Source organism: Zosterops lateralis (genome assembly GCF_965231275.1).
Source record: "Zosterops lateralis genome assembly, chromosome: 34".
Taxonomy (NCBI): Eukaryota; Metazoa; Chordata; class Aves; order Passeriformes; family Zosteropidae; genus Zosterops; species Zosterops lateralis.
This window is the reverse complement of record NC_139794.1, coordinates 445,164-468,264: the sequence shown is the minus strand read 5'-3', so window position 1 is coordinate 468,264 and position 23,101 is coordinate 445,164. Positions and strand designations below refer to the sequence as shown.

Sequence of the window (23,101 nt, the reverse complement as noted above, 5' to 3'; positions counted from 1 at the left end):
CTTTTTGGGGTGAATTGAGGGAGGGGGTCAAACCTTAGGGGGAATTTTGGGTTGAGGGGGGATTTGAGGGGGGATCTGAGGTAAAGTGGGGGGGTTTGATGCTGGGGAGGGTTTGAGGTAAAATGAGGGGATTTGGGTTTAGGGGATGGAAAATTGAGGTGAAATTGGGGAGGGGGGCTCAACTGAGGTGAAATGGGGGGCTCTGATCCTGTTTGGGTGATTTTTGGGGGGGTTTCAGAGCTGGGGGGTTGAAATTGAGGTGAAATTGGGGGGGGGCAGAAATGAGGTGAAATTTGAGGGGGTTTTGGGGATATAAAATAAAACTGAGGTGAAGTTTGTGGGGGGGGTCTCACCTTGAGGGGATCAGGGCTGAGGGGAATTGGGGAGGGGAGTTAAAATTTGGGGGTGGGGGTTCAGAGGAGTCAAATTTGAGGTGAATTTTTTTGGGGGGGACAAAGCTGAAATAATGGGGGGGGGATAAATTATGGGGGGTCAAGGCTGAGGGGATAAAACTGAGGTGAATTTTGGGGGTGTCAAATGTGAATTTAAATTTGTTTGGCTGAATTTGGGAGGGGTCTGACCCCCCCCCCCCCTGGAGTGTATTTTGGGGGGGTCTGGTTTGAAGTGAATTTGGAGGGGTCTCTGGGTTGAAGTGAATTTGGGGGGGGTCTCCTTTCCCCTAAATAATTTTGAGGAAATATTTGGGTTGAGGTAATTAGGGGGGCTCTGACCCCCCCAATTAATTGAAATATTTCCTGTCCTCAGCTAAATTTTGGGGAGGGGTCCTGGCTGAGGTTTTTGGGGGCGCCACAATTTCCCCCTCCCAATTTGGGGGTGCAGCCCCCCCCCCATTTCAGACCCCCCCCTCCCCAAAATTCCTGGTTTTTATCCCAAATTATTTGAGGTGCAGCTCTTAAAGGGCCAGCACGACTTTGGGGGGCACTTTTTGTGCCTCAGTTTCCCCTTGTTGGGGAGGGGTGTCCCTGTTATTTTTTGGGGGGGTCACAGGCAGAATTTGGGGGTCTGGAGAGATTTTGGGGGATCAGGGGAGAGGTTGATGTGTTAAAGGGGGATTTTGGAAGGATTTTGGGGGGGCTTTGGGTGTTTTGGGGTGTCAGGAAGGGGCTGGGAGGAATTTGGGGGGATCTGAGGTGGGTTTGGGGGTGTCTGGTGGGTTTGGGGGTGTCTGGGGGAATTTGGGGGTGTTTTAGGGGGCTGGGGTCAGCAGCAGGTGTTTTTTGGGGGGTTTTGGGGGGTTTTGGGGGGCGTTGAGGTGCCAGGGAGGATTTGGGGGGCCAGGAGGGGGCTCAGGCAGGAATTTGGGGGTGTCAGGGAGGGGTTGACAGTTTGAGGCGCCTTTAGGGGAGGATTTGGGGTGCTGGGGAAGGTCTGGGGGGTTTTGGGGTGTCTGGGGGGGGTCAGGTTGTGGTTTGGGTGGGATCAGAAGGGGAGGTTCAGGCCCTGTGTCCGTATTGGGGTGTAGCCCCCTCCTGATCCCCCAAAACACACCTGGGACCCCCAAAATACACCTGGGACCCCCCAAACACACCTGGGTGTCCACAAAATGTACCTAGGACCCCCCCCAAACACACCTGGAACTCTCCAAACACATCTGGGTGTCCTCAAACACACCTGGGTGTCCCCAAAATGCACCTGGGACCCCCCAAAACACACCTGGATGTCCCCAAAACGCACCTCGGACCCCCCAAAACATACTTGGAAACCCCCCAAACACACCTGGGTGTCCCCAAAATGCACCTGGGATCCCGCAAAGCACACCTGGGTGTCCCCAAACACACCTGGGACCCCCCAAAACACACCTGTCCCCCCCTCCCCCCCCCGCCGGGGCGCCCCGGGCCGGGCTGGGCGTGGCCGCTGATAAGGGAGGGTGTGGGAGCACTGGGAGGGCAGGGACTGGGAGCACTGGGAGCACTGGGGGCTGGGAGCCGGGAGCAAGGGTGAAGGCTGCACTGGGAGCGGGTAAGGAGTGTACTGGGAGCACTGGGAGCGAGGTAAAGAGTGTACTGGGCGTACTGGGAGTATTGGGAATGGGGTAAGGGCTGTACTGGGAGCACTGGGAGCTGGGTAAGGGCTGTACTGGGAGCACTGGGAGCAGGGTAAGGGCTGTACTGGGAGCACTGGGAGCAGGGTAAGGGCTGTACTGGGAGCACTGGGAGCAGGGTAAGGGCTGTACTGGGAGCACTGGGAGCAGGGTAAGGGCTGTACTGGGAGCACTGGGAGCAGGGTAAGGGCTGTACTGGGAGCACTGGGAGCTGGGTAAGGGCTGTACTGGGAGCACTGGGAGTGCTGGGAACAAGGGTGAAGGCTGTACTGGGAGCACTGGAACCAAGTAGAGTCTGTACTGGAAGCACTGGGAGCACTGGGAACTTGGTAAGGGCTATACTGGGAGCACTGGGAGTGGGGTAAAGAGTGTACTGGGAGCACTGGGAGCTGGGTAAGCGCTGTACTGGGAACACTGGGAGCAGGGTAAGGATTGTACTGGGAGCACTGGGAGCAGGGTAAGGGCTGTACTGGGGGCACTGGGAGTGCTGGGAGCTGGGTAAGGGCTGTACTGGGAGCACTGGGAACAAGGGTGAAGGCTGTACTGGGAGCACTGGGAGCAGGGTGAAGGCTGTACTGGGAGCACTGGGAATGTGGTAAAGGCTGTACTGGGAACACTGGGAGCAGGATAAGGATTGTACTGGGTGTGCTGGGAGCAGGGTGAGGGCTGTACTGGGAGCACTGGGAACTTGGTAAAGGCTGTACTGGGAGCACTGGGAACAGGGTGAGGGCTGTACTGGGAGCACTGGGAGCAGGGTAAGGGCTGTACTGGGAGCACTGGGAGCAGGGTGAGGGCTGTACTGGGAGCACTGGGAGCTGGACATGGTGGGTGATGGTCTTACTGGAGCCAAGTGTGTGACATACTGGGAGTACTGGGAGAGAGGAGGGTTGGGTGTACTGGGACCTGGGGATGGAAGGTACTGCTCATACTGGGAGCACTGGGAATGGAGGTGACCATACTGGGAACTACTGGGGATACTGGGAAACACCAATAGTGGTCATACTGGGAGCTACTGGGGATACTGGGAGCTGGAAACACTGATACTGGTCATACTGGGAGCAGCACCCTGGGCCTTACTGGTCCCAGTATGGCACTGGGAGGGGCAGGAGGGGCTTCCCAGTGCTCCCAGTAAGGCTCTGTCCCCTCCCCCAGGCCATGGCTGGTGCGTAGCCCCTCCCCCACCGGACCGGACCGGACCCTCGGACACGTGAGTGCCCCTCCCCCCGCGGCCACGCCCCTGCAGGCCCCGCCCCCTCCTTGTCCAGGTGTGTGTGTGTGTGACAGGGTGTGCACACCTGTCCAGGTGTGCGTGCACAGGTGTGTGTGTGACACAGATGTGTGTGTGTGACAGGGTGTGCACACTTGTCCAGGTGTGTGTGTGTGTGTGTGACAGGGTGTGCACACCTGTCCAGGTGTGTGTGTGTGACAGGTGTGTGTCTGTGTGTGAGTGTGACAGGGTGTGCACACCTGTCCAGGTGTGTGTGTACAGGTGTGTGTGTGACAGGGTGTGCACACCTGTCCAGGTGCGTGTGTGTGACAGGTGTGTGTCTGTGTGTGAGTGTGACAGGGTGTGCACATCTGTCCAGGTGTGTGTGTACAGGTGTGTGTGTGACAGGGTGTGCACACCTGTCCAGGTGTGTGTGTACAGGTGTGTGTGTGACAGGGTGTGCACACCTGTCCAGGTGTGTGTGTGTGACAGGTGTGTGTCTGTGTGTGAGTGTGACAGGGTGTGCACATCTGTCCAGGTGTGTGTGACAGGTGTGTGTGACCAGGCAGAGCAGTGTCACACCTGTGTCACACCCACAGGACATTGTCACATGTGTGTCACCTCCACAAGACAGTGTCACACGTGTGTCACACCTGTAGGACAGTGTCACACCTGTGTTACACACCAAGGACAGTGTCGCACTGCTGTCACCTTTATAGGACACTGTCACACATGTGTCAGCTCCTTAGGACAGTGTCACATGTGTGTCACCTCTATAGGACAGTGTCACACGTGTGTCACTTGCACAGGACAGTGTCACACGTGTGTCACACGCCAAGGACCCTCCCCCACCCCCCTCCCACGCGTGTCCCTGTCACGTCACGGTCACACACCCGCCCCTCCCCCGCCCCCGGGGGCGGCTCCTCCCCACCGGAACCGGTGACTCAACGGCCCCTCCCCCACCCGCTGCCCCACCCCCACCCCGGGGCTCCCCCCGGTCCACGGACACCCCGGGGACCCCAAATGTCACAGGGACACCCCAAATGTCACCCCAGGGACACCCAAATGTCACAGGGACACCCCAGGGACACCCAAATGTCACAGGGACACCCCAAATGCCACCCCAGGGACACCTCTGTGTCACCTCATGGTCACTGGGACACCCAAATGTCACTGGGACACCCCGGGGACACCCCAGGGACACCTCATTGTCACCCCAGGGACACCCCAGGGACACAGGGACACTCCTCTGTCACCCCATGGACACCCCATGGACACCGCATGGACACCCCAGGGACACCCCAAGGACACCCAAATGTCACAGGGACACCCCATTATCACCCCACTGTCACAGGGCCACCCCAGTGTCCTGTGGACACCCCAGGGCCACCCCAGGGCAGTGTCCCCAGGCAGGGGACAGCGGTGACACGGGTGTCACACGTGTGTGTCCGACTGTGCCTTGTCACCTGCGGGGTCACCTGGGGTCACGTGCGTGTCCCGGGTGTGTCCCGTGTCACCCCGCGGGGTTGTACCTGTCCCCAGGTGTCCCCGTGTCCTCATGTCACCCCGGGTGTCCCCGTGTCACCTCAGGTGTCCCCGTGTCCTCAGGTGCTCCTGGGTGTCCCCCTCATGTCCCTGTGTCCCCTCGTGAGTCCTGGTCCTTGCTGGGTGTCCCCACGTGTCCCCACATGTCCCCATGTCTGTCCCTCTGTCCCTGTGTGTCCCTGTGTGTCCCCAAGTGCCCTCTCCGTGTCCCCACGTGTGTTTGTGTCCCCTCTGTCCCCCATGTCTGTGTTCCCCCGTGTCCTGCCATGTGCCACATCCCTGTGTCCCCAACCTGTGTCCCCCTGTGTCCTCCCCACCTGTCCCCTGGTGTCCCCAATGTCCTGTCCCCACCCTGTGTCCCCACCTGTGTCCCCTCATGTCCCATTTCCTGTGTCCCCCACCATGTCCCCCAATGTCCCTCCCGTGTCCCCCCATTGTCCTGTTTCCTGTGTCCCCTCAATGTCCCCCCTGTGTTCCCCGCAGTGTCCCCTCTGTGTCCCCCCATTGTCCCCTTTCCTGTTTCCCCCAATATCCTCCGTGTCCCCCCCATGTCCCCTCAATGTCCCCCTTGTGTCCCCCATTGTCCCATTTCCTGTGTCCCCCCATGTCCCTCAAAGCCTTGTCACAGGGTCCTCCCGATGTCCCCTCCAATGTCCCCCCCGTGTCCCCCACCCCGTGTCCCCCTCCCGGCCGGGATTCCCCCTCCCCCCCCTCGCCGTCACGGGCATCCGGTGACGTCACCGTGGAAGGGGGGGGAGGGGAGGGGACACCCACGCGGGGCCCGGGTGACTCAGGCGGTGTCACCACGCGGTGACGGGACACGGCGGGCGGCACACGCCGGGCCGGCGGCACCCGGGCCACACGCGGGGACGGGTGAGGGACACTGGGGACACCTGGGGACACCTGGGGACACCCGGGGACAGGGACACCCGGGGACAGGGACACGGGTGGCGTGGGGTGGAGGGGGGGTGCGTGTGTGACCACGGGTGACACGTGTGTGACTGGGTGGGGGTCACATGGGGGGGTCACACGGGTGTGACCCTGGGTCACTCTGGCTGTGGGTCACTCTGGTTGTGGGTCACACTGGTGGCTGTGAGTCAGGCTGGTTGTTGGTCACTCTGGTTGTGGGTCACTGGTTGTGGGTCAGGCTGGTTGTTGGTCACTCTGGCTGTGGGTCACACTGGTTGTTGGTCACTCTGGTTGTGAGTCACTGGCTGTGGGGCACTGGTGGCTGTGGGTCACTGGTTCTGGGTCACTGGTGGCTGTGGGTCACTCTGGTTGTTGGTCACTCTGGCTGTGGGTCACTGGTTATTGGTCACTCTGGCTGTGGGTCACTTTGGTAGTTGGTCACTCTGATTGTGGGTCACTGATTGGGTCATTGGTGGTTGTGGGTCACTGGTGGCTGTGGGTCACTCTGGTTGTTGGTCACTCTGGCTGTGGGTCACACTGGTTGTTGGTCACTCTGGTTGTGAGTCACTGGCTGTGGGTCACTCTGGTTGTTGGTCACTCTGGTTGTGGGTCACTGGTGGCTGTGGGTCACTCTGGTTGTTGGTCACTCTGGCTGTGGGTCACTGGCTGTGGGTCACACTGGTTGTTGCTCACTCTGGCTGTGGTCACACTGGTGGCTGGGGTCATTTTGATTGTTGGTCACTCCTGGTTGTGGGTGACTCTGGTTGTGAGTCACTGGCTGTGAGACACTCATGGTTGTCGGTCACTTGTGGCTGTGGGTCACTGGTGGCTGTGAGTCAGGCTGGTTGTGGGTCACTCATGGTTATGGGTCACTGGTGGCTGTTGGTCACTCTGGTTATTGGTCACTCTGGCTGTGGGTCACTGATGGGGTCACTGGTTGTGGGTCACTGGTTGTGAGTCACTGGTGGCTGTGGGTCAGGCTGATTGTTGGTCACACTGGTGGCTGTGGGTCAGGCTGGTTGTGGGTCACTCTGGCTGTGGGTCACTTTGGTAGTTGGTCACCCATGGCTGTGGTCACCCATGTTTAGGGTCACACATGAGTGACCATGGGTCACTCTGGCCACGGGTCACTGGTCAGTGTGGGTCACTCTGGCTGTGGGTCACTGGTGACCACAGGTCACTCTGGTTATTGGTCACTCTGGCTGTGGGTCAGTGCCTGTAGGTCATTCTGGTTGTTGGTCACTCATGGCCGTGGGTCGCAGACTGTGGGTCACTCTGGCTGTTGGTCACTCAGGCTGTTGGTCACTCTGATTGTTGGTCACTCACAGTTGTGGTCACTCATGTTTGGGGTCACAGATGAGTGACCATGGTCATTCATGGCTGTGGGTCATTCATGGCTGTGGGTCACTCACGGTTATTGGTCACTCAGGCTGTTGGTCACTCTGATTGTTGGTCACTCACAGTTGTGGTCACTCGTGTTTGGGGTCACAGATGAGTGACCATGGTCATTCATGGCTGTGGGTCATTCATGGCTGTGGGTCACTCATGGTTATTGGTCACTCAGGCTGTTGGTCACTCGTGTGTCCCACGCCGTGTCCGGGGTGTCGCCGTGTCCGGGGTGTCGCCGTGTCCGGGGTGTCGCCGTGTCCGGGGTGTCGCCGTCCCCTTCCCGCTCCCCGTGGGCGTCGCGGGGTGCCCTTGGCCACGCCCACCCAAACCGTGACGTCACGGGAAGGCCCCGAAATTCTCCCCTCAAGGGGCGGCCATGACGTCACACCGCGGGGGTGGGGGAAGGCCCCGCTCCACAAGTGACTCCCGCCTCCCAAATTGTCCCCAAATTGTCCCCAAATGTCCCCAAATCCTCCCAGCGCTTCTCCCCATTCAGCCCCGCAGGGGGGCGGGGTCCCGCCTTGCCCCGCCCTCCCCTCTCCTCATTGGCCAGCACCAGCCTGACTCCTCTGTCCATTGGTCACCCTCAGGCTGAGCCAGAGCCGGAAGGGAGCGATGATTGGCTGCCAGGCGAGAGGCGCGCTGTGATTGGCCGGTTCCCGGAGAGAGTCGCGGCATCGGTGAGGGGGCGGGGCCTGGGGCGGGGTGGGCGGGGCCTGATCTGCGTGTGAAGCACCGCCCACTTTCGCATCACGTGATGGCGGCATCGCCCGCCTCCCTCGGGGGGCGGAGCCCTAAAACTGCCCCTAAAAGTGTCCCAGAATTGCTCCAAAACTGCCCTAAAAATGCCCCAGAATTGCCCTAAAAGTGGCCCAGAACTGCCCCTAAAACTGCCCTAGAATTGCTCCAAAAGTGCAGCAAAACTGCTCCTAAAACTGCTCCTAAAACCGCTCCATAAATGCCATAAAACTGCCCCAGAACTGCCCCAAAACTGCCGCAAAAATACCCGAGAACTGATAGAGCCAAAACTGCTCTAAAACTGCCATAAAAGTGCCCCAGAACTGCCCTTAAATTCCCTCAGAATTGCTCCAAAACTTCCCCAAAAACCCGCCTTTAGAAATATCCCAGAACTGATCCCAAAAGTGCCCTAAAAGTGCCCCAGAAGCGCCCCACAAGTGCCCCCGGTGCCCCCTAAGTGCCACTCCCTCCCCCAGGTGTATGCGGCAGTGAGGGAGGGGCCGCCCCCGCCCAGCAGCCGCCCCCTCCCCCCCCCCCCCACGGGGGGGCCGCGGGGGGACCCAGCCCTCCCCTGCCCCACGAGTGGTGAGTTGGGAGGTCACTGGGGTGATTTGGGGTGGGTTTGGGGGTCTGTGGGGCTGTTTAAGGGGTTATAGGGGTGGTTTGGGGGTCTGTGGGGCTGTTTAAGGGGTTGTAGGGGTGATTTGGGGTGGGTTTGGGGGGTTATGGAGCTGGTTAAGGAGTTGTAGGGGTGGGTTTGGGGGTCTGTGGGGCTATTTAAGGGGTTATAGGGGTGATTTGGGGTGGTTTTAGGGGTCTATGGGGCTGGTTTTGGTGGTTATAGGGGTGCTTTGGGCGTCTATGGGGCTGTTTAAGGGGTTATAGGGCTGGTTTGGGGGTCTATGGGGCTGGTTTGGGGGTCTGTGGGGCTGTTTAAGGGGTTGTAGGGGTGATTTGGGGTGGGTTTGGGGGTCCATGGGGCAGGTTTTGGGGAGTCTGGGGCTGTTTAAAGGGTATCTGTGGGTGGGATGGATCTGTGGGTCCGGGGTGGATCTGTGGGGTGGATCTGTGGGTCTGGGATGGCTCCGTGGGGCAGCCCCAGACCCCCTGTGCCCCCCAGGCCGATGCATCGCGCTGTGGAGCCCCTGGGGGGCCGGGCCGGACGGGACCCCTTCGCCGTGGGGAGCCTGGGCTGCGGCGGGGGCTGGGCCGGCTGCCCCCCGCGGGCCTGGCTGCCCCCCCCCAGGTATGACCCCTGACCCCACACTGACCCCTACACTGACCCCCAAGTGACCTCACACTGACCCCCACACTGCCCCCCGCGGGCCTGGCTGCCCCCCCCCAGGTATGACCCCCACTGACCCCCAAGCGACCCCTACACTGACCCCTACATGATCCCCCTGAGCCCTGCACTGACCCCCAAGTGATCCCCACACTGCCCCCCGCGGGCCTGGCTGGCCCCCCAGGTATGACCCCAACTGACCCCCACACTGACCCCCACACTGACCACCCCCAAGTGACCCCTACACTGACCCCCCAACTGACCCCCCTTCACCCTCCACTGACCCCCAACTGACCCCCCCCAAATGCCCCCCCGCCCCAACTCAGGCATCCCCATATTTGGGGAGGGGTCTTCCTCATTTCTGGGGGGTCTCCCCATTCCCTGGGGGGGTGGTCTCATTCCTGGGGTTCTCTTCATTCCCTGGGGGTTCTCCCCCATTCCTGTGGGGGGTCTCCCCATTTTTTGGGGTCTCTCCCCCCCAGGTGCTCCTCCAGCCTCGGGCCGGCGCCACTGCCCCCCCACCTCACGCCCCCCCCCAGCGGAAATGGGGGGCCCCCCCTCCCCCACAAGGCCTTCTACCCCCCGGGGTAAGTGCTGACCCCAAAGCCCCCTCCCCAAAATGGGTGTCCTGTCCCCCAAAATGTGTCACCTGTCCCCAAAAACGTCACCACCTTACAAAATGTGTCCCCCCCCACTCCCCAAAGGGGTCTTGGGGTGTCCCTATGGGGTTTAGCCCCACCCCAATCCCCATTATTGGGGTCTCTCGCAGGTCCCTATGGGGCAGAACCCCCCAAATGTCCCCCTGTCACCCCCTGTCCCCCCCAGAGCCCCCCCCAGGCCCCCCTGGACCCCCTCCAGGGCTGTGTTTGGGGGTCTCTATGGGACTGAGCCCCCCCAAATCCTCACTCTGGGGGTCTCTATGGGGCTGAACCCCCCCAGATGTCCCCATGTCACCCCCTGTCCCCCGCAGAGCCCCCCCCCGGGCCCCCCTGGACCCCCTCCAGGGCTGTGTCCGGGCGCTGCAGCCCTGGGACCCCCCCGGGCCCGAGGCCACCCCCGAGCTGGAGGAGCCCCCGAGCTGCCACCACGGGCGTCACCGCGGCCACCGCCCCGGGGACATGGGCCACCGCCCCGGGGACATGGGCCACCGCCACGGCGGCGACATGGGACACCGCCACGGCGGGGACGTCATCGGGGGCCACCGCGGTGACGTCATCGGGAGCCACCGCGGTGACGTCATCGGGGGCCACCGCGGTGACGTCATGGGCGGCCACCGCGGGGACATCGCCGCCCGCATCGGGCGCCTGCAGCAGGTGGGGACACTGAGGGGACATTGAGGGGACATGGTTGGGGTGAGGGGACACAGGAGGTGCCACCGCGGCTGTGGCACTGCTGGGGACATTTGTGGCCACAGCGGGTGACGGTGGCAGGTGGGGACGTTGTTCCCTGGGGTGACAATGGGAGCGTTTCCCATCCCTGGGTGACCCCGGGGTGTCCCCGTGTCCTTTAGGGGTGACACTGGAGATGTCCCTGTGTCACCCTGAGGTGTCCCTATTCCCCTATGGGTGACCCTGGGGTGTCCCTGTCTCTCTGGGGTGACCCTGGGGTGTCCCCGTGTCCCTGGGGTGTCTCTAGGGGTGTCCCCAAGCTGTCCTTATGTCCCTGGAGGTGTCCCCAAGGTGTCCCTGTGTCCCTGGGTGACCCCAGGATGCCTCTGGGGATGTCCCCATGTCCCTGGGGGTGTCCCCAAGGTGTCCCTGTGTCCCTGAGTGACCCCAAGATGTCTCTAGGGGTGTCCCCAAGCTGTCTGTGTGTCCCTGAGGTGTCCCTGGGTGACCCCAGGATGTCTCTGGGAGTGTCCCCGTGTCCCTGGGGGTGTCCCCGAGGTGTCCCCACATCCCTGAGGTGTCCCCGTGTCCCCAGGCCCAGCTCTGGAGTTTCCCCCCGGGTCCCGTGTCCCCCCCCCGGGCTCGGGCCCTGCCCCCCCTCCAGCAGGTCTGGAGCCTGCTGCACCCCGAGGTGAGGGGGGGGCAACTGGGGAGGATTTCGGGGGGTTTAGAGGGGCTGGGGGGATTTTTTGGGGGAAATTTGGGGGTGTTAAAGGGGCTGGAGGGGGATTTTGGGGGGAAATTTTGGGGTTTTAAAGGGTCTGGGGGGATTTTGGGGGGAAATTTCGGGGTGTTAAAGGGTCTGGGGGCGATTTGGGGGGGAAATTTGGGGGGGTTAAAGGGGCTGGGAGATATTTTGGGGCTGTTTGGGGGAAATTTGGGGTTAGAGGGGCTCTGGGGAGGGGATTTTGGGAGGATTTGGGGGGGATCGAAGGGGCTGGGAGGAGATTTTGGGGGAAATTTGGGGGGGGTTAAAGGAGGACCAGGGAGAAGATTTTGGGGGAAATTCCAGGGTGGGTTAAAGGGGCTGGAAGGGGATTTTTTTTTTTTTTTTTTGAGGGGATTTTGGTTTTTTTTAAGGGGATTTTGGTTTGTTTTTTTTGAGGAGATTTGGGGTTTTTTATGAGGGGGGGCTGGGGGGATTTTGGGAAGAATTGGGGGGGGCTGAGGGGATCATGGGGGGGATTTGGGGAGGGGGATTTGAAGGGTTGAATTTGGGGGGGAGGGGGGCACTGGGAACACTGGGAATGGGGGGGTGGGGGTGATGCCCCCCACCCTAAATCCCCCCCCACCTCCCTTACCCCAATTCCCCCCCTCCCCCTCCCCCAGAAAAGGACGTTCCCGGCCAAAAGGGGGGGGGCGCAGCTGAAGAGGGGGGCGGCCCCCCCCGACCCCCCCGCGGGGCAGCCCCTCCCCCCCGCCCAGCCCCCCCCGCCCCCCCCCGAGGACCTGCCCACCCCCCTCAAACGGCGCCGCAGCGGCAGCCCCCAGGTGGGGGAGGGGCGGGGATTGGGGAGGGGTCGGGGGGGTTAAATTGGGTCTGGGGGGGCATTAAAGGGGTTATGGGGGGCATTGAGGGGTCTGGGGGGAAGTAAAATGGGTCTGGGGGGCTAAAATGGGTCTGGGGGGGCACTGAGGGGTCTGGGGGGGCATTAAAGGGGTCATGGGGGGTATTAAAGGGGTCTGGGGGGCTAAAAATGGGTCCTGGGTGGCATTAAAGGAGCCTGAGGGGGCTAAAATGGGTCTGGGGGGGCTAAAATGGGTCTGGGGGGAGGTAAAATGGGTCTGGGAGGGATTAAAGGGGTCATGGGGGGCATTAAAGGGGTCTAGGGGGGCACTGAGGGGTTTGGAGGGGCTGAAATGGGTCTGGGGGGGCACTGAGGGGTCTGGGGGAGCTAAAATGGGTCTGGGGGATACTGAGGGGTCTGGGGGGGGGTAAAATGGGTCTGGGGGCACTGGGGGGTCTTGGGGGGGGTTAAAATGGGTCTGGGGGGCACGGGGGGGTCTGGGAGGGCTAAAATGGGTCTGGGGGCACTGGGGGTCCCCCCTCGGTGCCCCCCTGACCCCGCTGTCCCCAGGGGGGCTGTGGGGCGCTGCCCCCCCCCGGGCCCCCCCCCGGGCCCCCCCCTCCGTTCCCGCTGCCCCCGGGGCTGTGGAGCCCCCTCCCCCCCGCCGAGGCCTGGGCCCCCCCCCGGCGCCACGGGGCACCCCCGGACAGACAGGTGGGACCCCGTGTCACCGAGCTTGTGTCACCCAGCCTGTGTCACCCCTCCCCTGTCACCTGTGTGTCCTGTGTCACCCCCAGTGTCACCGAGCCTGTGTCACCCAGCCTTTGTCACCTCCCCTGTGTCACCTGTGTGTCCCTGTGTCACCCTCAGTGTCCTCCCTGTCCCTGTGTCACCCACGTCCCCCATGTGTCCTCATGTTCCCTCTATCCCCCTGTCCCCCCCACTGACTGCTGTCCCCCCACATCCCCCTCTGTCCCCCCACTGACCGCTGTCCCCTCTGTCCCCCATGTCCCCCCACTGACCTCTGTCCCCCATGTCCCCTCTGTCACCTCTGCCCCCCACTGACCGCTGTCCCCCCTTGTCCCCCATGTCCCCCTGTCCCCGCACTGACCGCTGTCCCCTCTGTCCCCCTGTCCCCCCCGCTGACCTCTGTCCCTCCACTGACCACTATCCCCTCTGTCCCCCCCCACTGACCGCTGTCCCCTCTGTCCCCTCTGTCCCCTCTGTCCCCCATATCCCCCGTCCCCCCGCTGACCACTATCCCCTCTGTCCCCCCACTGACCGCTGTCCCCCTGTCCCCCCACTGACCGCTGTCCCCTCTGTCCCCCATATCCCCCTGTCCCCCCACTGACCGCTGTCCCCCTGTCCCCCCACTGACCGCTGTCCCCTCTGTCCCCCCAGGAGCAGCGGCTGGTGGCCCCCCCGTTCCCGCCGCCCCCCCGGCCGTCCCCCGCCGGCCCCCCGGGCCCCCTCCCAAGTGACCTTAGGGCCAGCGGGGCCGGGGGGGCGCCCCCCGCCCCCCCCAGCCGCTCACCAGCACCCACCTGCGTGCCTTGTGCCCCCCCCCGGGCACCCCCCCGGCCCCCCGCCACCAGCACCCGCCCCCCCCGCGGCGTGAGTGGGGACACCGGGACATGGGGGGGGTGGGGGGACATGGGGAGGGCATGGGGGGACACTGGGGTGGAGGGGATGAGGGGACACTGGGATGAGGGGGGACATGGGGGGGCAGAGGGACATGGGGACACTGGGATGGGGTGATGAGAGGACACTGGGATTGAGGGGACACAGGGGGACATGGGGACACTGAAATGGGGGGACATGGGGGGACACGTGGGGGGACTGAGGGGACCCGGGGAGACTGGAATGGGGGGGACATGGGGACAGGGGGGACATGGGGACACTGGGGTTGGGGGAACATGGGGACACTGGGATGGAGGGGATGGGGAGGACACAAGGGGACAGTGGGGACATGGAGGGGAGGAGGGAACACAGGGACATGGAGGGAAATGGGGGGCCAGGGGGACATGGGGACACTGGAATGGGGGGCACGGGGGGGCAGGGGGATACTGGGACTGGGGGGGGACACGAGATATGAGGGGGCAGGGGACACAGGGGGGCACGGAGACATGGGGGACACTGGGATTGAGGGGACACTGGGATTGGGGACATGATGGAGCAGGGGGGACATGAGGGGTCATGGGTCACAGGGCTGGGAGGGACAGAGGGAGGAAGAGGGGGCACAGGGACATGGGGGGAGGACACTGGGATTGGGGACACAGATTGGTGACACGGGGGAGCAGGGGGGACATGGGGGGACAGAGAGGGAGAAAAAGGGGGCACAGGGACATGGGGGGGGACATGGTGACACTGGGGGGGACACAGGACAGCCCCCCCCCACTCCGAGTCTCACTCGGGCTCCCCCCGTCCCCTCTTTGTCCCCAAATGTCCCCTCAGGCTCCCGACCACCGCTACCAACCTCCGGAGCCGCCGGGGCCGGGGGGGGCCAGCACGGGGGGGGTCCCCGCCCCCCACCTGCCCCCCGCCCCTCCCCCCCCCTGCTGCGCCCCCCCCGAGCCGCTCCCCGCCCCCCCCCTGCCCTGGCTGAAGGACCCGGGGGGGGAGACCCCCTGGACGAGATCCTTTTCGGGGGACCCCCACCCAAGGGGGGGCCGGGGGGGGCCGATCCCCCTTTGGGGGGGTCCCCGGGATCTTTCCCGGACCCCACCAGCACCAGCAGCACGGGGGGGGGCGCCCCCCAGACCCCCCCTTTCCCTTACCCGGCCAAGGAGGAAGGGGAGGAGGAGGAGGAGCCGCCCCCCCCCCCACCACCACCAACCCCCCCCCGGCGATTTTTGGCTGGGGACCCCTCCCCACCCCCCCTTAGCGCCGCCCCCCCTCTCCGAGGGCCCCCCCGACGCCTCAGGAACCTCCCCCGCGCCCCCCCCCGCCGCCCCCAGCCCCCCCGTTTCCTCGGGGGTCCCCTTTCCAAAGAGCACCCCCGCCCCTCCCCCCACCCCCCCGCACCCCGAGCCCCCTCCCCCACCTCTGCCCCCCCCTCCCCCGCCCTCCACCGACCCTCCCCCCCCTCGCCTCTTCGATTTCGGGGCCCCCCCCTTGGACGACCAATTCGAGGAGCCCCCCGAGTTTGCCAAAATCCTGCCCGACGGTCTGGCCAACATCATGAAGATGCTGGACGAGTCCATCCGGCAGGAGGAGGATGAGGGGGGGGTCGGGGTCACCCCTGCCCCTCCCCCACCTCCCCCTCCCCCCCTCCACCCCCCCCTCCCCCCGCCCCCCCTCTCCTGGCCCGCCCCAAAGCCCCCAATTTCGGATCCCCCCCGGGCCACGGGGACCCCCCGGAGCCCCCCCGGCTTTACCCCTTCGGCAAACGGGACGACCCCAAAACTTCCCCGTTTTACAGCAAAGCTCCCCCCGACAAACAACCCACAGCAACCGCGGGGGGCTGCAACAACAACACCACCAACAACACCCCCAAACCCACCCCCCCTTCCCCTCGCCCCCCACCACGCCCCCTCCCCAAATCTCTACCTCACCCCCCGGCTGGGGACCCCCGCCCTCGCTGGCCGTGCCCCCCCGGGCCGCAGCGAGTCGGAGGCGCTGGAGGAGATCAGCCGGGCCTGCGAGACCTTGGCCGAGCAGGCCGGCCGGCCCAGCCCCCCTTCCCCGGACACCCCCCCGAAAACCGGGGCTGGGGGTGGTCCCGGGGGGGGCGGTGGTCGCCGGCACCGTCGTGTCCCCTCCCGTCACCGCGACCTCCGCCGGGGACCCCCCCGGCGCCGCCACCCCCGGAAAGAGGAGAGGGAACAACAACAACAACAACAACAACAACAGCAACAGCGGGAACGGGACCGTCCCGTGCTGGCCACGCTGGACCTGCAGAGCTCCGGGGTGCAGGAGAAAGGGGGACCCCCCCCCAGGCTGGAAACAAAAGGGGGGGGTCCCCCCAATAACCCCCCCAGCTCGGCAGCCCCGGCGGGGGGAACCCCCCCGGCTTTCGTCAGCTCGGCCGATCTCCTCAAGCTGCGCTCGCTCGGGGAAGGGCCCCCCAAAGAGCTCAAGATCCGCCTGATCAAAGTGGAGAGCGGGGCCGGGGCTCCCGGGGGGCTCCCCGGGCTCGGGGGGGGCCCCGGGGGCGGCACCGGCGACTCTTTGGTGGCCTCGGAAGTGGGGGAGCCCCGGGGGTTGCCGCTGGCTCAGCTGACCATCCGGCACAGCGCCGCCGAGGTGGTGCGGGCCAGCAAGTGAGTTTTGGGGGGGTGGGCTTGGTTTTGGGGGTCCCATAGAGGTTTAGAACAATCCCAGGGGGACTTTGAGGTTCCCATAGAAGTTTAGAACAATCCCTGGGGGATTTTGGGAGTCCTGTAGAAGTTTAGAACAATCCCAGAGGGATTTTGGGGGTCCCATAGAGGTTTAGAACAATCCCAGAGGGATTTTGGGGGTCCCATAGAGGTTTAGAACAATCCCAGAGGGATTTTGGGGGTCCCATATAGAATTTAGAACAATCCCAGGGGGATTCTGGAGTGGTATAAGCAGGATTTGTGTGATATCAGGGGAATTTGGGTATCTCCAGGGTGGGAATTTTGGGGGATTTTGGCCATTCCAAGGGAATTTGACCATCTCTGGGGTGTGAATTTCGGGTATTTTGGCAATTCCAGGGGAATCTGGCCATCTCCAGGGTGGAGATTTTTGGGGATTTTGACCATTCCAAGGGGAATCTGGCCATCTCCAGGGTGGGGATTTCAGATATTTTGGACAATTTTGGGGGATTTTGGCCATTCCAGCGGAATTTGGCCATCTCCAGGCTGGGGATATTGGGTATTTGGGACGATTTCGGGGTGTTTTGGGTTGTTTCGGGGTGTCACTGACGCTGCCCCCGCAGGCAGGCGCGGCTGAAGGGGCCGTTCCGCGAGTCCTACCTGTGCCCGGCGCAGTCGGTGAAGCCGCGAATCGACGCCCGGGAGCAGCTGCCCAGGGACAAACTGAACCCGCCCACGCCCAGCATCTACGTGAGTGCTGATTGGCTGCTGCCTGCTGCCCCTGCCTGCTGATTGGCTCCCCACATGGGTCCCCTCATTCCTGATTGGCTCCCTGCATGGGTCCCCTGCCTGCTGATTGGCTCTCTGCATGGGTCCCCTGCTTCCTGATTGGTTCCCTGGATGGGTCTTCTGATTCCTGATTGGCTCCCTGGATGGCTCCCCTGCTTCCTTATTGGTTCCCTGGATGGATGTCCTGATTGCTGATTGGTTCCCCGCCAGGGATCCCAGGGTGTCCCCACTCCTTATTGGTTGGTGGGCAAGGTCCTTGTTGTTGATTGGTTCCCTGGCAGATTCCCTCTCTCTGCTGATTGGCCCCTGGCTGGATCCCTCCCTTCCTGATTGGTCAATGGGATATGAGAATTCCCTCCCCTCTGATTGGCCTCTGGGTGGGGCATCCTGATTGGCTGCTGACCTGGTTGTTGTGGGGAGGCGCCAGACTGTGATTGGTCCCTGCACTAGAGCGCTGGGCCCTGATTGGTCCCTGCATGAGGGTGCCGTGCTGCGATTGGTCCTTTCCCCGGGTGCCGGGTGTCGATTGGTCGCCGCCTGAGGGGGGCGAGCTGCGATTGGTCCCTTTGTGGGGCACCGGTCGCTGATTGGCCGCCGCTGTTCCCGCCCAGCTGGAGAGCAAACGCGACGCCTTCTCGCCGGTGCTGCTGCAGTTCTGCACCGACCCCAAGAACCCCATCACCGTCATCCGGGGCCTGGCGGGGTCCCTGCGCCTCAGTGAGTCACCTCTGACCCCTAAAACAGCCCCAAAATCCCCTCAAAACCACCCCAAAATCCCCCATCATCGTCATCCGGGGGCTGGCGGGGTCCCTGCACCTCAGTGAGTCACCCCTGACCCCCAAAATCCCCTCAAAACCACCCCAAAATCCCCCATCACCGTCATCCGGGGGCTGGCGGGGTCCCTGCGCCTCAGTGAGTCACCTCTGACCCCCAAAACCCCCCATCACCGTCATCCGGGGGCTGGCGGGGTCCCTGCGCCTCAGTGAGTCATCCCTGACCCCCAAAACCACCCCAAATACCCCAAAATCCCCCACACAATCCCCCCATCACAGTTATCCAGGGGCTGGTGGCGTCTCTGCGCCTCAGTGAGTCATCCCTGACCCCTAAAATCCTTTCAAAACCACCCCAAATACCCCCAAAACACCCCAAAATCCCCTCAAAACCACCCCAAAATCCCACACATACCCTAAAACCCCCATCACAGTTATCTGGGGGCTGGCGAGGTCCCTGCGCCTCAGTGAGTCACCCCACAGCCCTAAAACCCCCAAAATCCCTTCAAAACACCCCAAACCCCCGTTTTTGGCAGACCTGGGGCTGTTCAGCACCAAGACCCTGGTGGAGGCCAGCGGGGAGCACGCTGTCGAGGTGCGCACGCAGGTGCAGCAGCCCTCGGACCAGAACTGGGACCTGTCGGGGACACGGCAGGTGTGGCCCTGCGAGAGCAGCCGCTCCCACACCACCATCGCCAAGTACGCTCAGTACCAGGCCTCGTCCTTCCAGGAGTCCCTGCAGGTGAGGGACAGGGATGGGGACATGTTGGGGACACACCTCAGGGACAGGGGACACAGCAGGGACCCCACACCAGCATGGCCAGGTACGCCCAGTACCAGGCCTCGTCCTTCCAGGAGTCCCTGCAGGTGAGGGACGGGGACAGGGACATGTTGGGGACATGATGGGGACATCCACAGGGCGTGGGGACACACCTCAGAGACAGGGGACTCACAGGGGACACACCTCAGGGACAGGGGACACAGCAGAGACCCCACACCACCATGGCCAAGTACGCCCAGTACCAGGCCTCGTCCTTCCAGGAGTCCCTGCAGGTGAGGGACGGGGACGGGGACACGTTGGGGACACGTTGGGGACACCCACAGGGACAGGAATCCCTGCAGATGAGGGACAGGGACACATTGGGGACATGCTGGGGACACCCACAGGGACAGGGACCCCACAGCAGCATCTCCCAGTACACCCAGAGCCACCAGGTGGCCTCGTCCTTCCAGATGTCCCTGCAGGTGACCAGGGAGGGGACACGGGGACAGGGGACACAGTGGGGACAGGACAGGGGACAGAGGGCTCAGGGCGACATGAGGGATGCAGGGGACTCATGTCCTTGAGTGTCCCCAAGGGTCCCCTGGTGTCCCCAAGGAGCCCTAGGAGTTCTCAGGGTGTCCCCAAGTGTCCCCTGGTGTCTCTGAGGTGTCCCCAGGCTGCCCCTGGTGTCCCCAAGAGTCTCCAGGGTGTCCCCAAGTGTCCTCTGGTGTCCCTGAGTGTCCCTCAGTGTGCTGGGGGTGTGTCCTGGAGTCCCCACAATTGTCCCCAGGATGTCCCCAAGTGTCCCCCTGGATTTCCTGGGTGTCTCTGGATGGTCCCCAAGTGTCCCCCAGCATCCGGAGGGGCTGAGGTGACACCTGGGGGCTGAGGTGACATTGTCCCCACAGGAGGACAAGGACAGTGAGGATGAGGAGGCCGAGGAGCCCGACAGCACCACCGAGACCCCGCCCAGGTGGGGACACGCCCACGGTGCCCTTTGGGGACATCCTGGGGGGGACAAGGTGTCACCGCTGCGAGGGGAGGGTCCCAGTGTCCCCAAGGGGTCCCTGGGGTGTCACTGGGGGGGGGTCCCAATGTCCCCAGGGTGTCACTGTGGGGAGGTCCCAATGTCCCCAAGGGGTCCCCAGGGTGTCAGTGAGGGGGGCTCAATGTCCCCAGGGTGTCACTGGGGGAGGTCCCAATGTCCCCAGGGTGTCACTGAAGGGGAGCCCAATGTCCCCACAGTGTCCCCAGGGTGTCACTGTGTCACTGGGGGGGTCCCAATGTCCCCAGGGTGTCACTGTGGGGAGGGGCCAATGTCCCCAAGGGGTCCCGATGTCCTTTGGGGGGATCCTGGTGTCCCCAGGGTGTCACTGGGGGGGTCCCAATGTCCCCAAGGTGTCACTGGTGAGGGTCCCAATATCCCTTGGGGTCCCCAGGGTGTCGCTGGGGGGGATCTCAGTGTCCCCACAGTGTCCCCAGGGTGTCACTGTGTCACTTGAGGGGGTCCCAGTGTCCTTTGTGGGGTTGTCCTGGTGTCCCCAGGGTGTCACCGTGTCCCCAGGGGGGGTCCCCAAGCCCTGGAGGGGTGACACGTCCCCCTTGGGGACCCCACCCCCCCCGTGACCCCGTGTCCCCCCCAGCCCCCCCGACCAGAAATCCCACCAGATCATCAAGTTCGGGACCAACATCGACCTGTCGGACGCCAAGAGGTGACAACGGGGACATCGGGGTGACAACGGGGGGTGGGGACACCAGGGTGGGTGACAACAGGGGGGTGGGGACACCGGGGTGACAATGGGAACACCGGGGTGACAGTGGGGGGTGGGGACCCCTGGGTGGGTGACAATGGGGGGGGTCAGGGTCACCTGTGGGTGACAATGGGGGATTACAGCCACCCCACAGGTGACAATGGGGGGTCAGAGCCACTCCCAGGTGACAAAGCCTGGTTCCCCCGGGGTCAGGCAGCGCCCCCAGGCAGGTGCCACCCCCCCAGGTGACACGGCTGTCCCCTGTCCCCTCAGGTGGAAGCCGCAGCTGCAGGAGCTGCTGAAGCTGCCGGCGTTCATGCGCGTGTCCTCCACGGGGAACATGCTGAGCCACGTGGGCCACACCATCCTGGGCATGAACACCGTGCAGCTCTACATGAAAGTGCCCGGCAGCCGCACCCCCGGTGAGCCTGGGGACACCTGGGGACACCTGGGGACACTTAGGGACACCTGGAGGCACGAGGGGACCTCGTGCAGAGCAGCCACATCGTGGTGGCAGCGCCATCCGGGAATGTTTTGGGACATGGGGACAAGTTTGGGGGTGACACAGGTGGGGGGACAGGGCAAGGGGTGACAATGAGGACACAGATGTGGGTGGGAGACACCGGGCTGAGGCGCCACATCTCCTGCGGGATGGGGTGACACGAGGTGACAGCGACAGCGTCCCCCGCAGGCCACCAGGAGAACAACAACTTCTGCTCGGTGAACATCAACATCGGCCCCGGCGACTGCGAGTGGTTTGCGGTGCACGAGCACTACTGGGAGACCATCTCCGCCTTCTGCGACAGGTGGGCGGGGCCAGAGGGGCGTGGTCTGCATAAAACGGGCGTGGCTTGCATATAAGGGGTGTGGTTTGCATAAAGAGGGTGTGGTCAGTGAAAGGGTGCAGGGTTATTGGAGCAGCACTATTGGGAGACCATCACTGACTTCTGTGATGGGTGGGCGGGGCCTGGGGAAAGGGCGGGGTCTAGGAAAGGAGGAGGGGCCTGCAGAAAAGGGGAGGGTTGAAGAAAAGAGGGAGGGCCTAGGGAAAGGGGGTGGGGCTATGGGAAAAAGGGAGGGACCTGCATAAAGGAGCCAACGCACCTTAATTAATGTTAATTATTGAGAGGTGTGACCTGGGTGGAGTCAGTGGGTGTGTCCTGATAATGTAGAGGTGTGTCCAATTTAAGTGGGTGTGGCCAGCTCTACACATGGGGGCGTGTCCAAGCACAGTGGGCGTGGCCAACACTACACACAGGGGAGTGGTCAAGCCCCCTTTCCCACCAATCGGGATGAACTCAGGGCACAGAGGGAAGGGGTGGGGCCTCTGTGGGCGTGCCCCTCCCTGGGCGGGGCTGTCACTGACCACGCCCCCGGCGCAGGCACGGCGTGGACTACCTGACGGGCTCGTGGTGGCCCATCCTGGAGGACCTGTACCGCTCCAACATCCCGGTGTACCGGTTCGTGCAGCGCCCCGGGGACCTGGTGTGGATCAACGCCGGCACCGTGCACTGGGTGCAGGCCACGGGCTGGTGCAACAACATCGCCTGGAACGTGGGGCCGCTGACGGGTGAGGGGACACGGGGACATGGGGACATTGAGGGGACAGCAACATCACCTGGAACGTGGGGCCGCTGACGGGTGAGGGGACACGGGGACATGGGGACACTGGGGGGGACATTGGGGGGACAACAACATCGCCTGGAACGTGGGGCCGCTGACGGGTGAGGGGACACGGGTACACTGGGGGGACATTGAGGGGACAGCAACATCGCCTGGAACGTGGGGCCGCTGACGGGTGAGGAGACACGGGGACATTGGGGACATTGGGGACATTGGGGGGGACATTGGGGGGACATTGGAACACTTGGGGGGACGCCAACATCGCCTGGAACGTGGGGCCGCTGACGGGTGAGGGGACACGGGGACACTGGGGGGACATTGAGGGGACAGCAACATCGCCTGGAACGTGGGGCCGCTGACGGGTGAGGGGACACGGGGACGCTGGGGACATGGGGACATTGGGGACATGAGGGACATGGGGACACAAGGACATCAGTGTGTGGCCATTGGGGGCACTGGGAACATAAGGACACAAGGACATCAGTGTGTGGCCATTAGGGACACTGGGGACACAGGGACACCCCATGGCTGTGTGAGCACAACACAGCTGTGCCCGTGGTGGCCGCAGAGCGCCCCGGGGGTGGCAGTGGCCGTGACGTCCCCGCTGTCCCCGCTGTCCCCAGCGTACCAGTACCAGCTGGCCCTGGAGCGCTACGAGTGGAACGAGGTGAAGAACGTCAAGTCCATCGTGCCCATGATCCACGTGTCCTGGAACGTGGCCAGGACCGTCAAGATCAGCGACCCCGACCTCTACAAGATGATCAAGTGAGCCGGGGGGACACCTGGGGACACTTGGGGACATGTGGGGACACTTGGGGACACGTGAGGAAGGAGTGACAGGAAAGAGTGGGGACATTGACATGGGGATGGGGACAGGGATGTGGGACAGGGACAGCAGAGTGGAGACTCTGAGGGACTTGGTGGCTTGGCTGCCCCACAGTGGGTGACAATCCCTGGTGGCAGTGTCCCCATGGTGGGTGACAGTGTCCCTGGTGATGGTGTCCCCACAGTGGGTGACAGTCCCTGGCGACAGTGTCCCCATGGTGGGTGACACTGGGTTGACCAGGAGTGTCAATGTCTCTGCTGATGGTGTCCTGGTA

The 23,101-nt window shown here is 63.5% G+C and overlaps 1 protein-coding gene across 1 annotated transcript; it reads left to right on the top strand.

Moving 5' to 3' along the window:
- Positions 1 to 8,974: 8,974 nt before the first annotated feature.
- Positions 8,975 to 22,770, top strand: KDM6B (lysine demethylase 6B; the record flags this gene model as incomplete). Its single annotated transcript, XM_083881520.1, is given in 19 exon segments — positions 8,975 to 9,096; positions 9,141 to 9,195; positions 9,615 to 9,719; positions 10,158 to 10,445; positions 11,850 to 12,011; positions 13,430 to 13,642; positions 14,483 to 14,696; positions 14,913 to 15,299; positions 15,302 to 15,588; positions 15,638 to 16,290; positions 16,929 to 17,055; positions 17,706 to 17,811; positions 18,401 to 18,606; positions 19,536 to 19,600; positions 20,271 to 20,339; positions 20,652 to 20,800; positions 21,070 to 21,184; positions 21,761 to 21,948; positions 22,625 to 22,770. Coding segments are annotated over 19 exon segments (3,657 nt in total).
- Between the last annotated feature and the right edge of the window lie 331 nt (positions 22,771 to 23,101).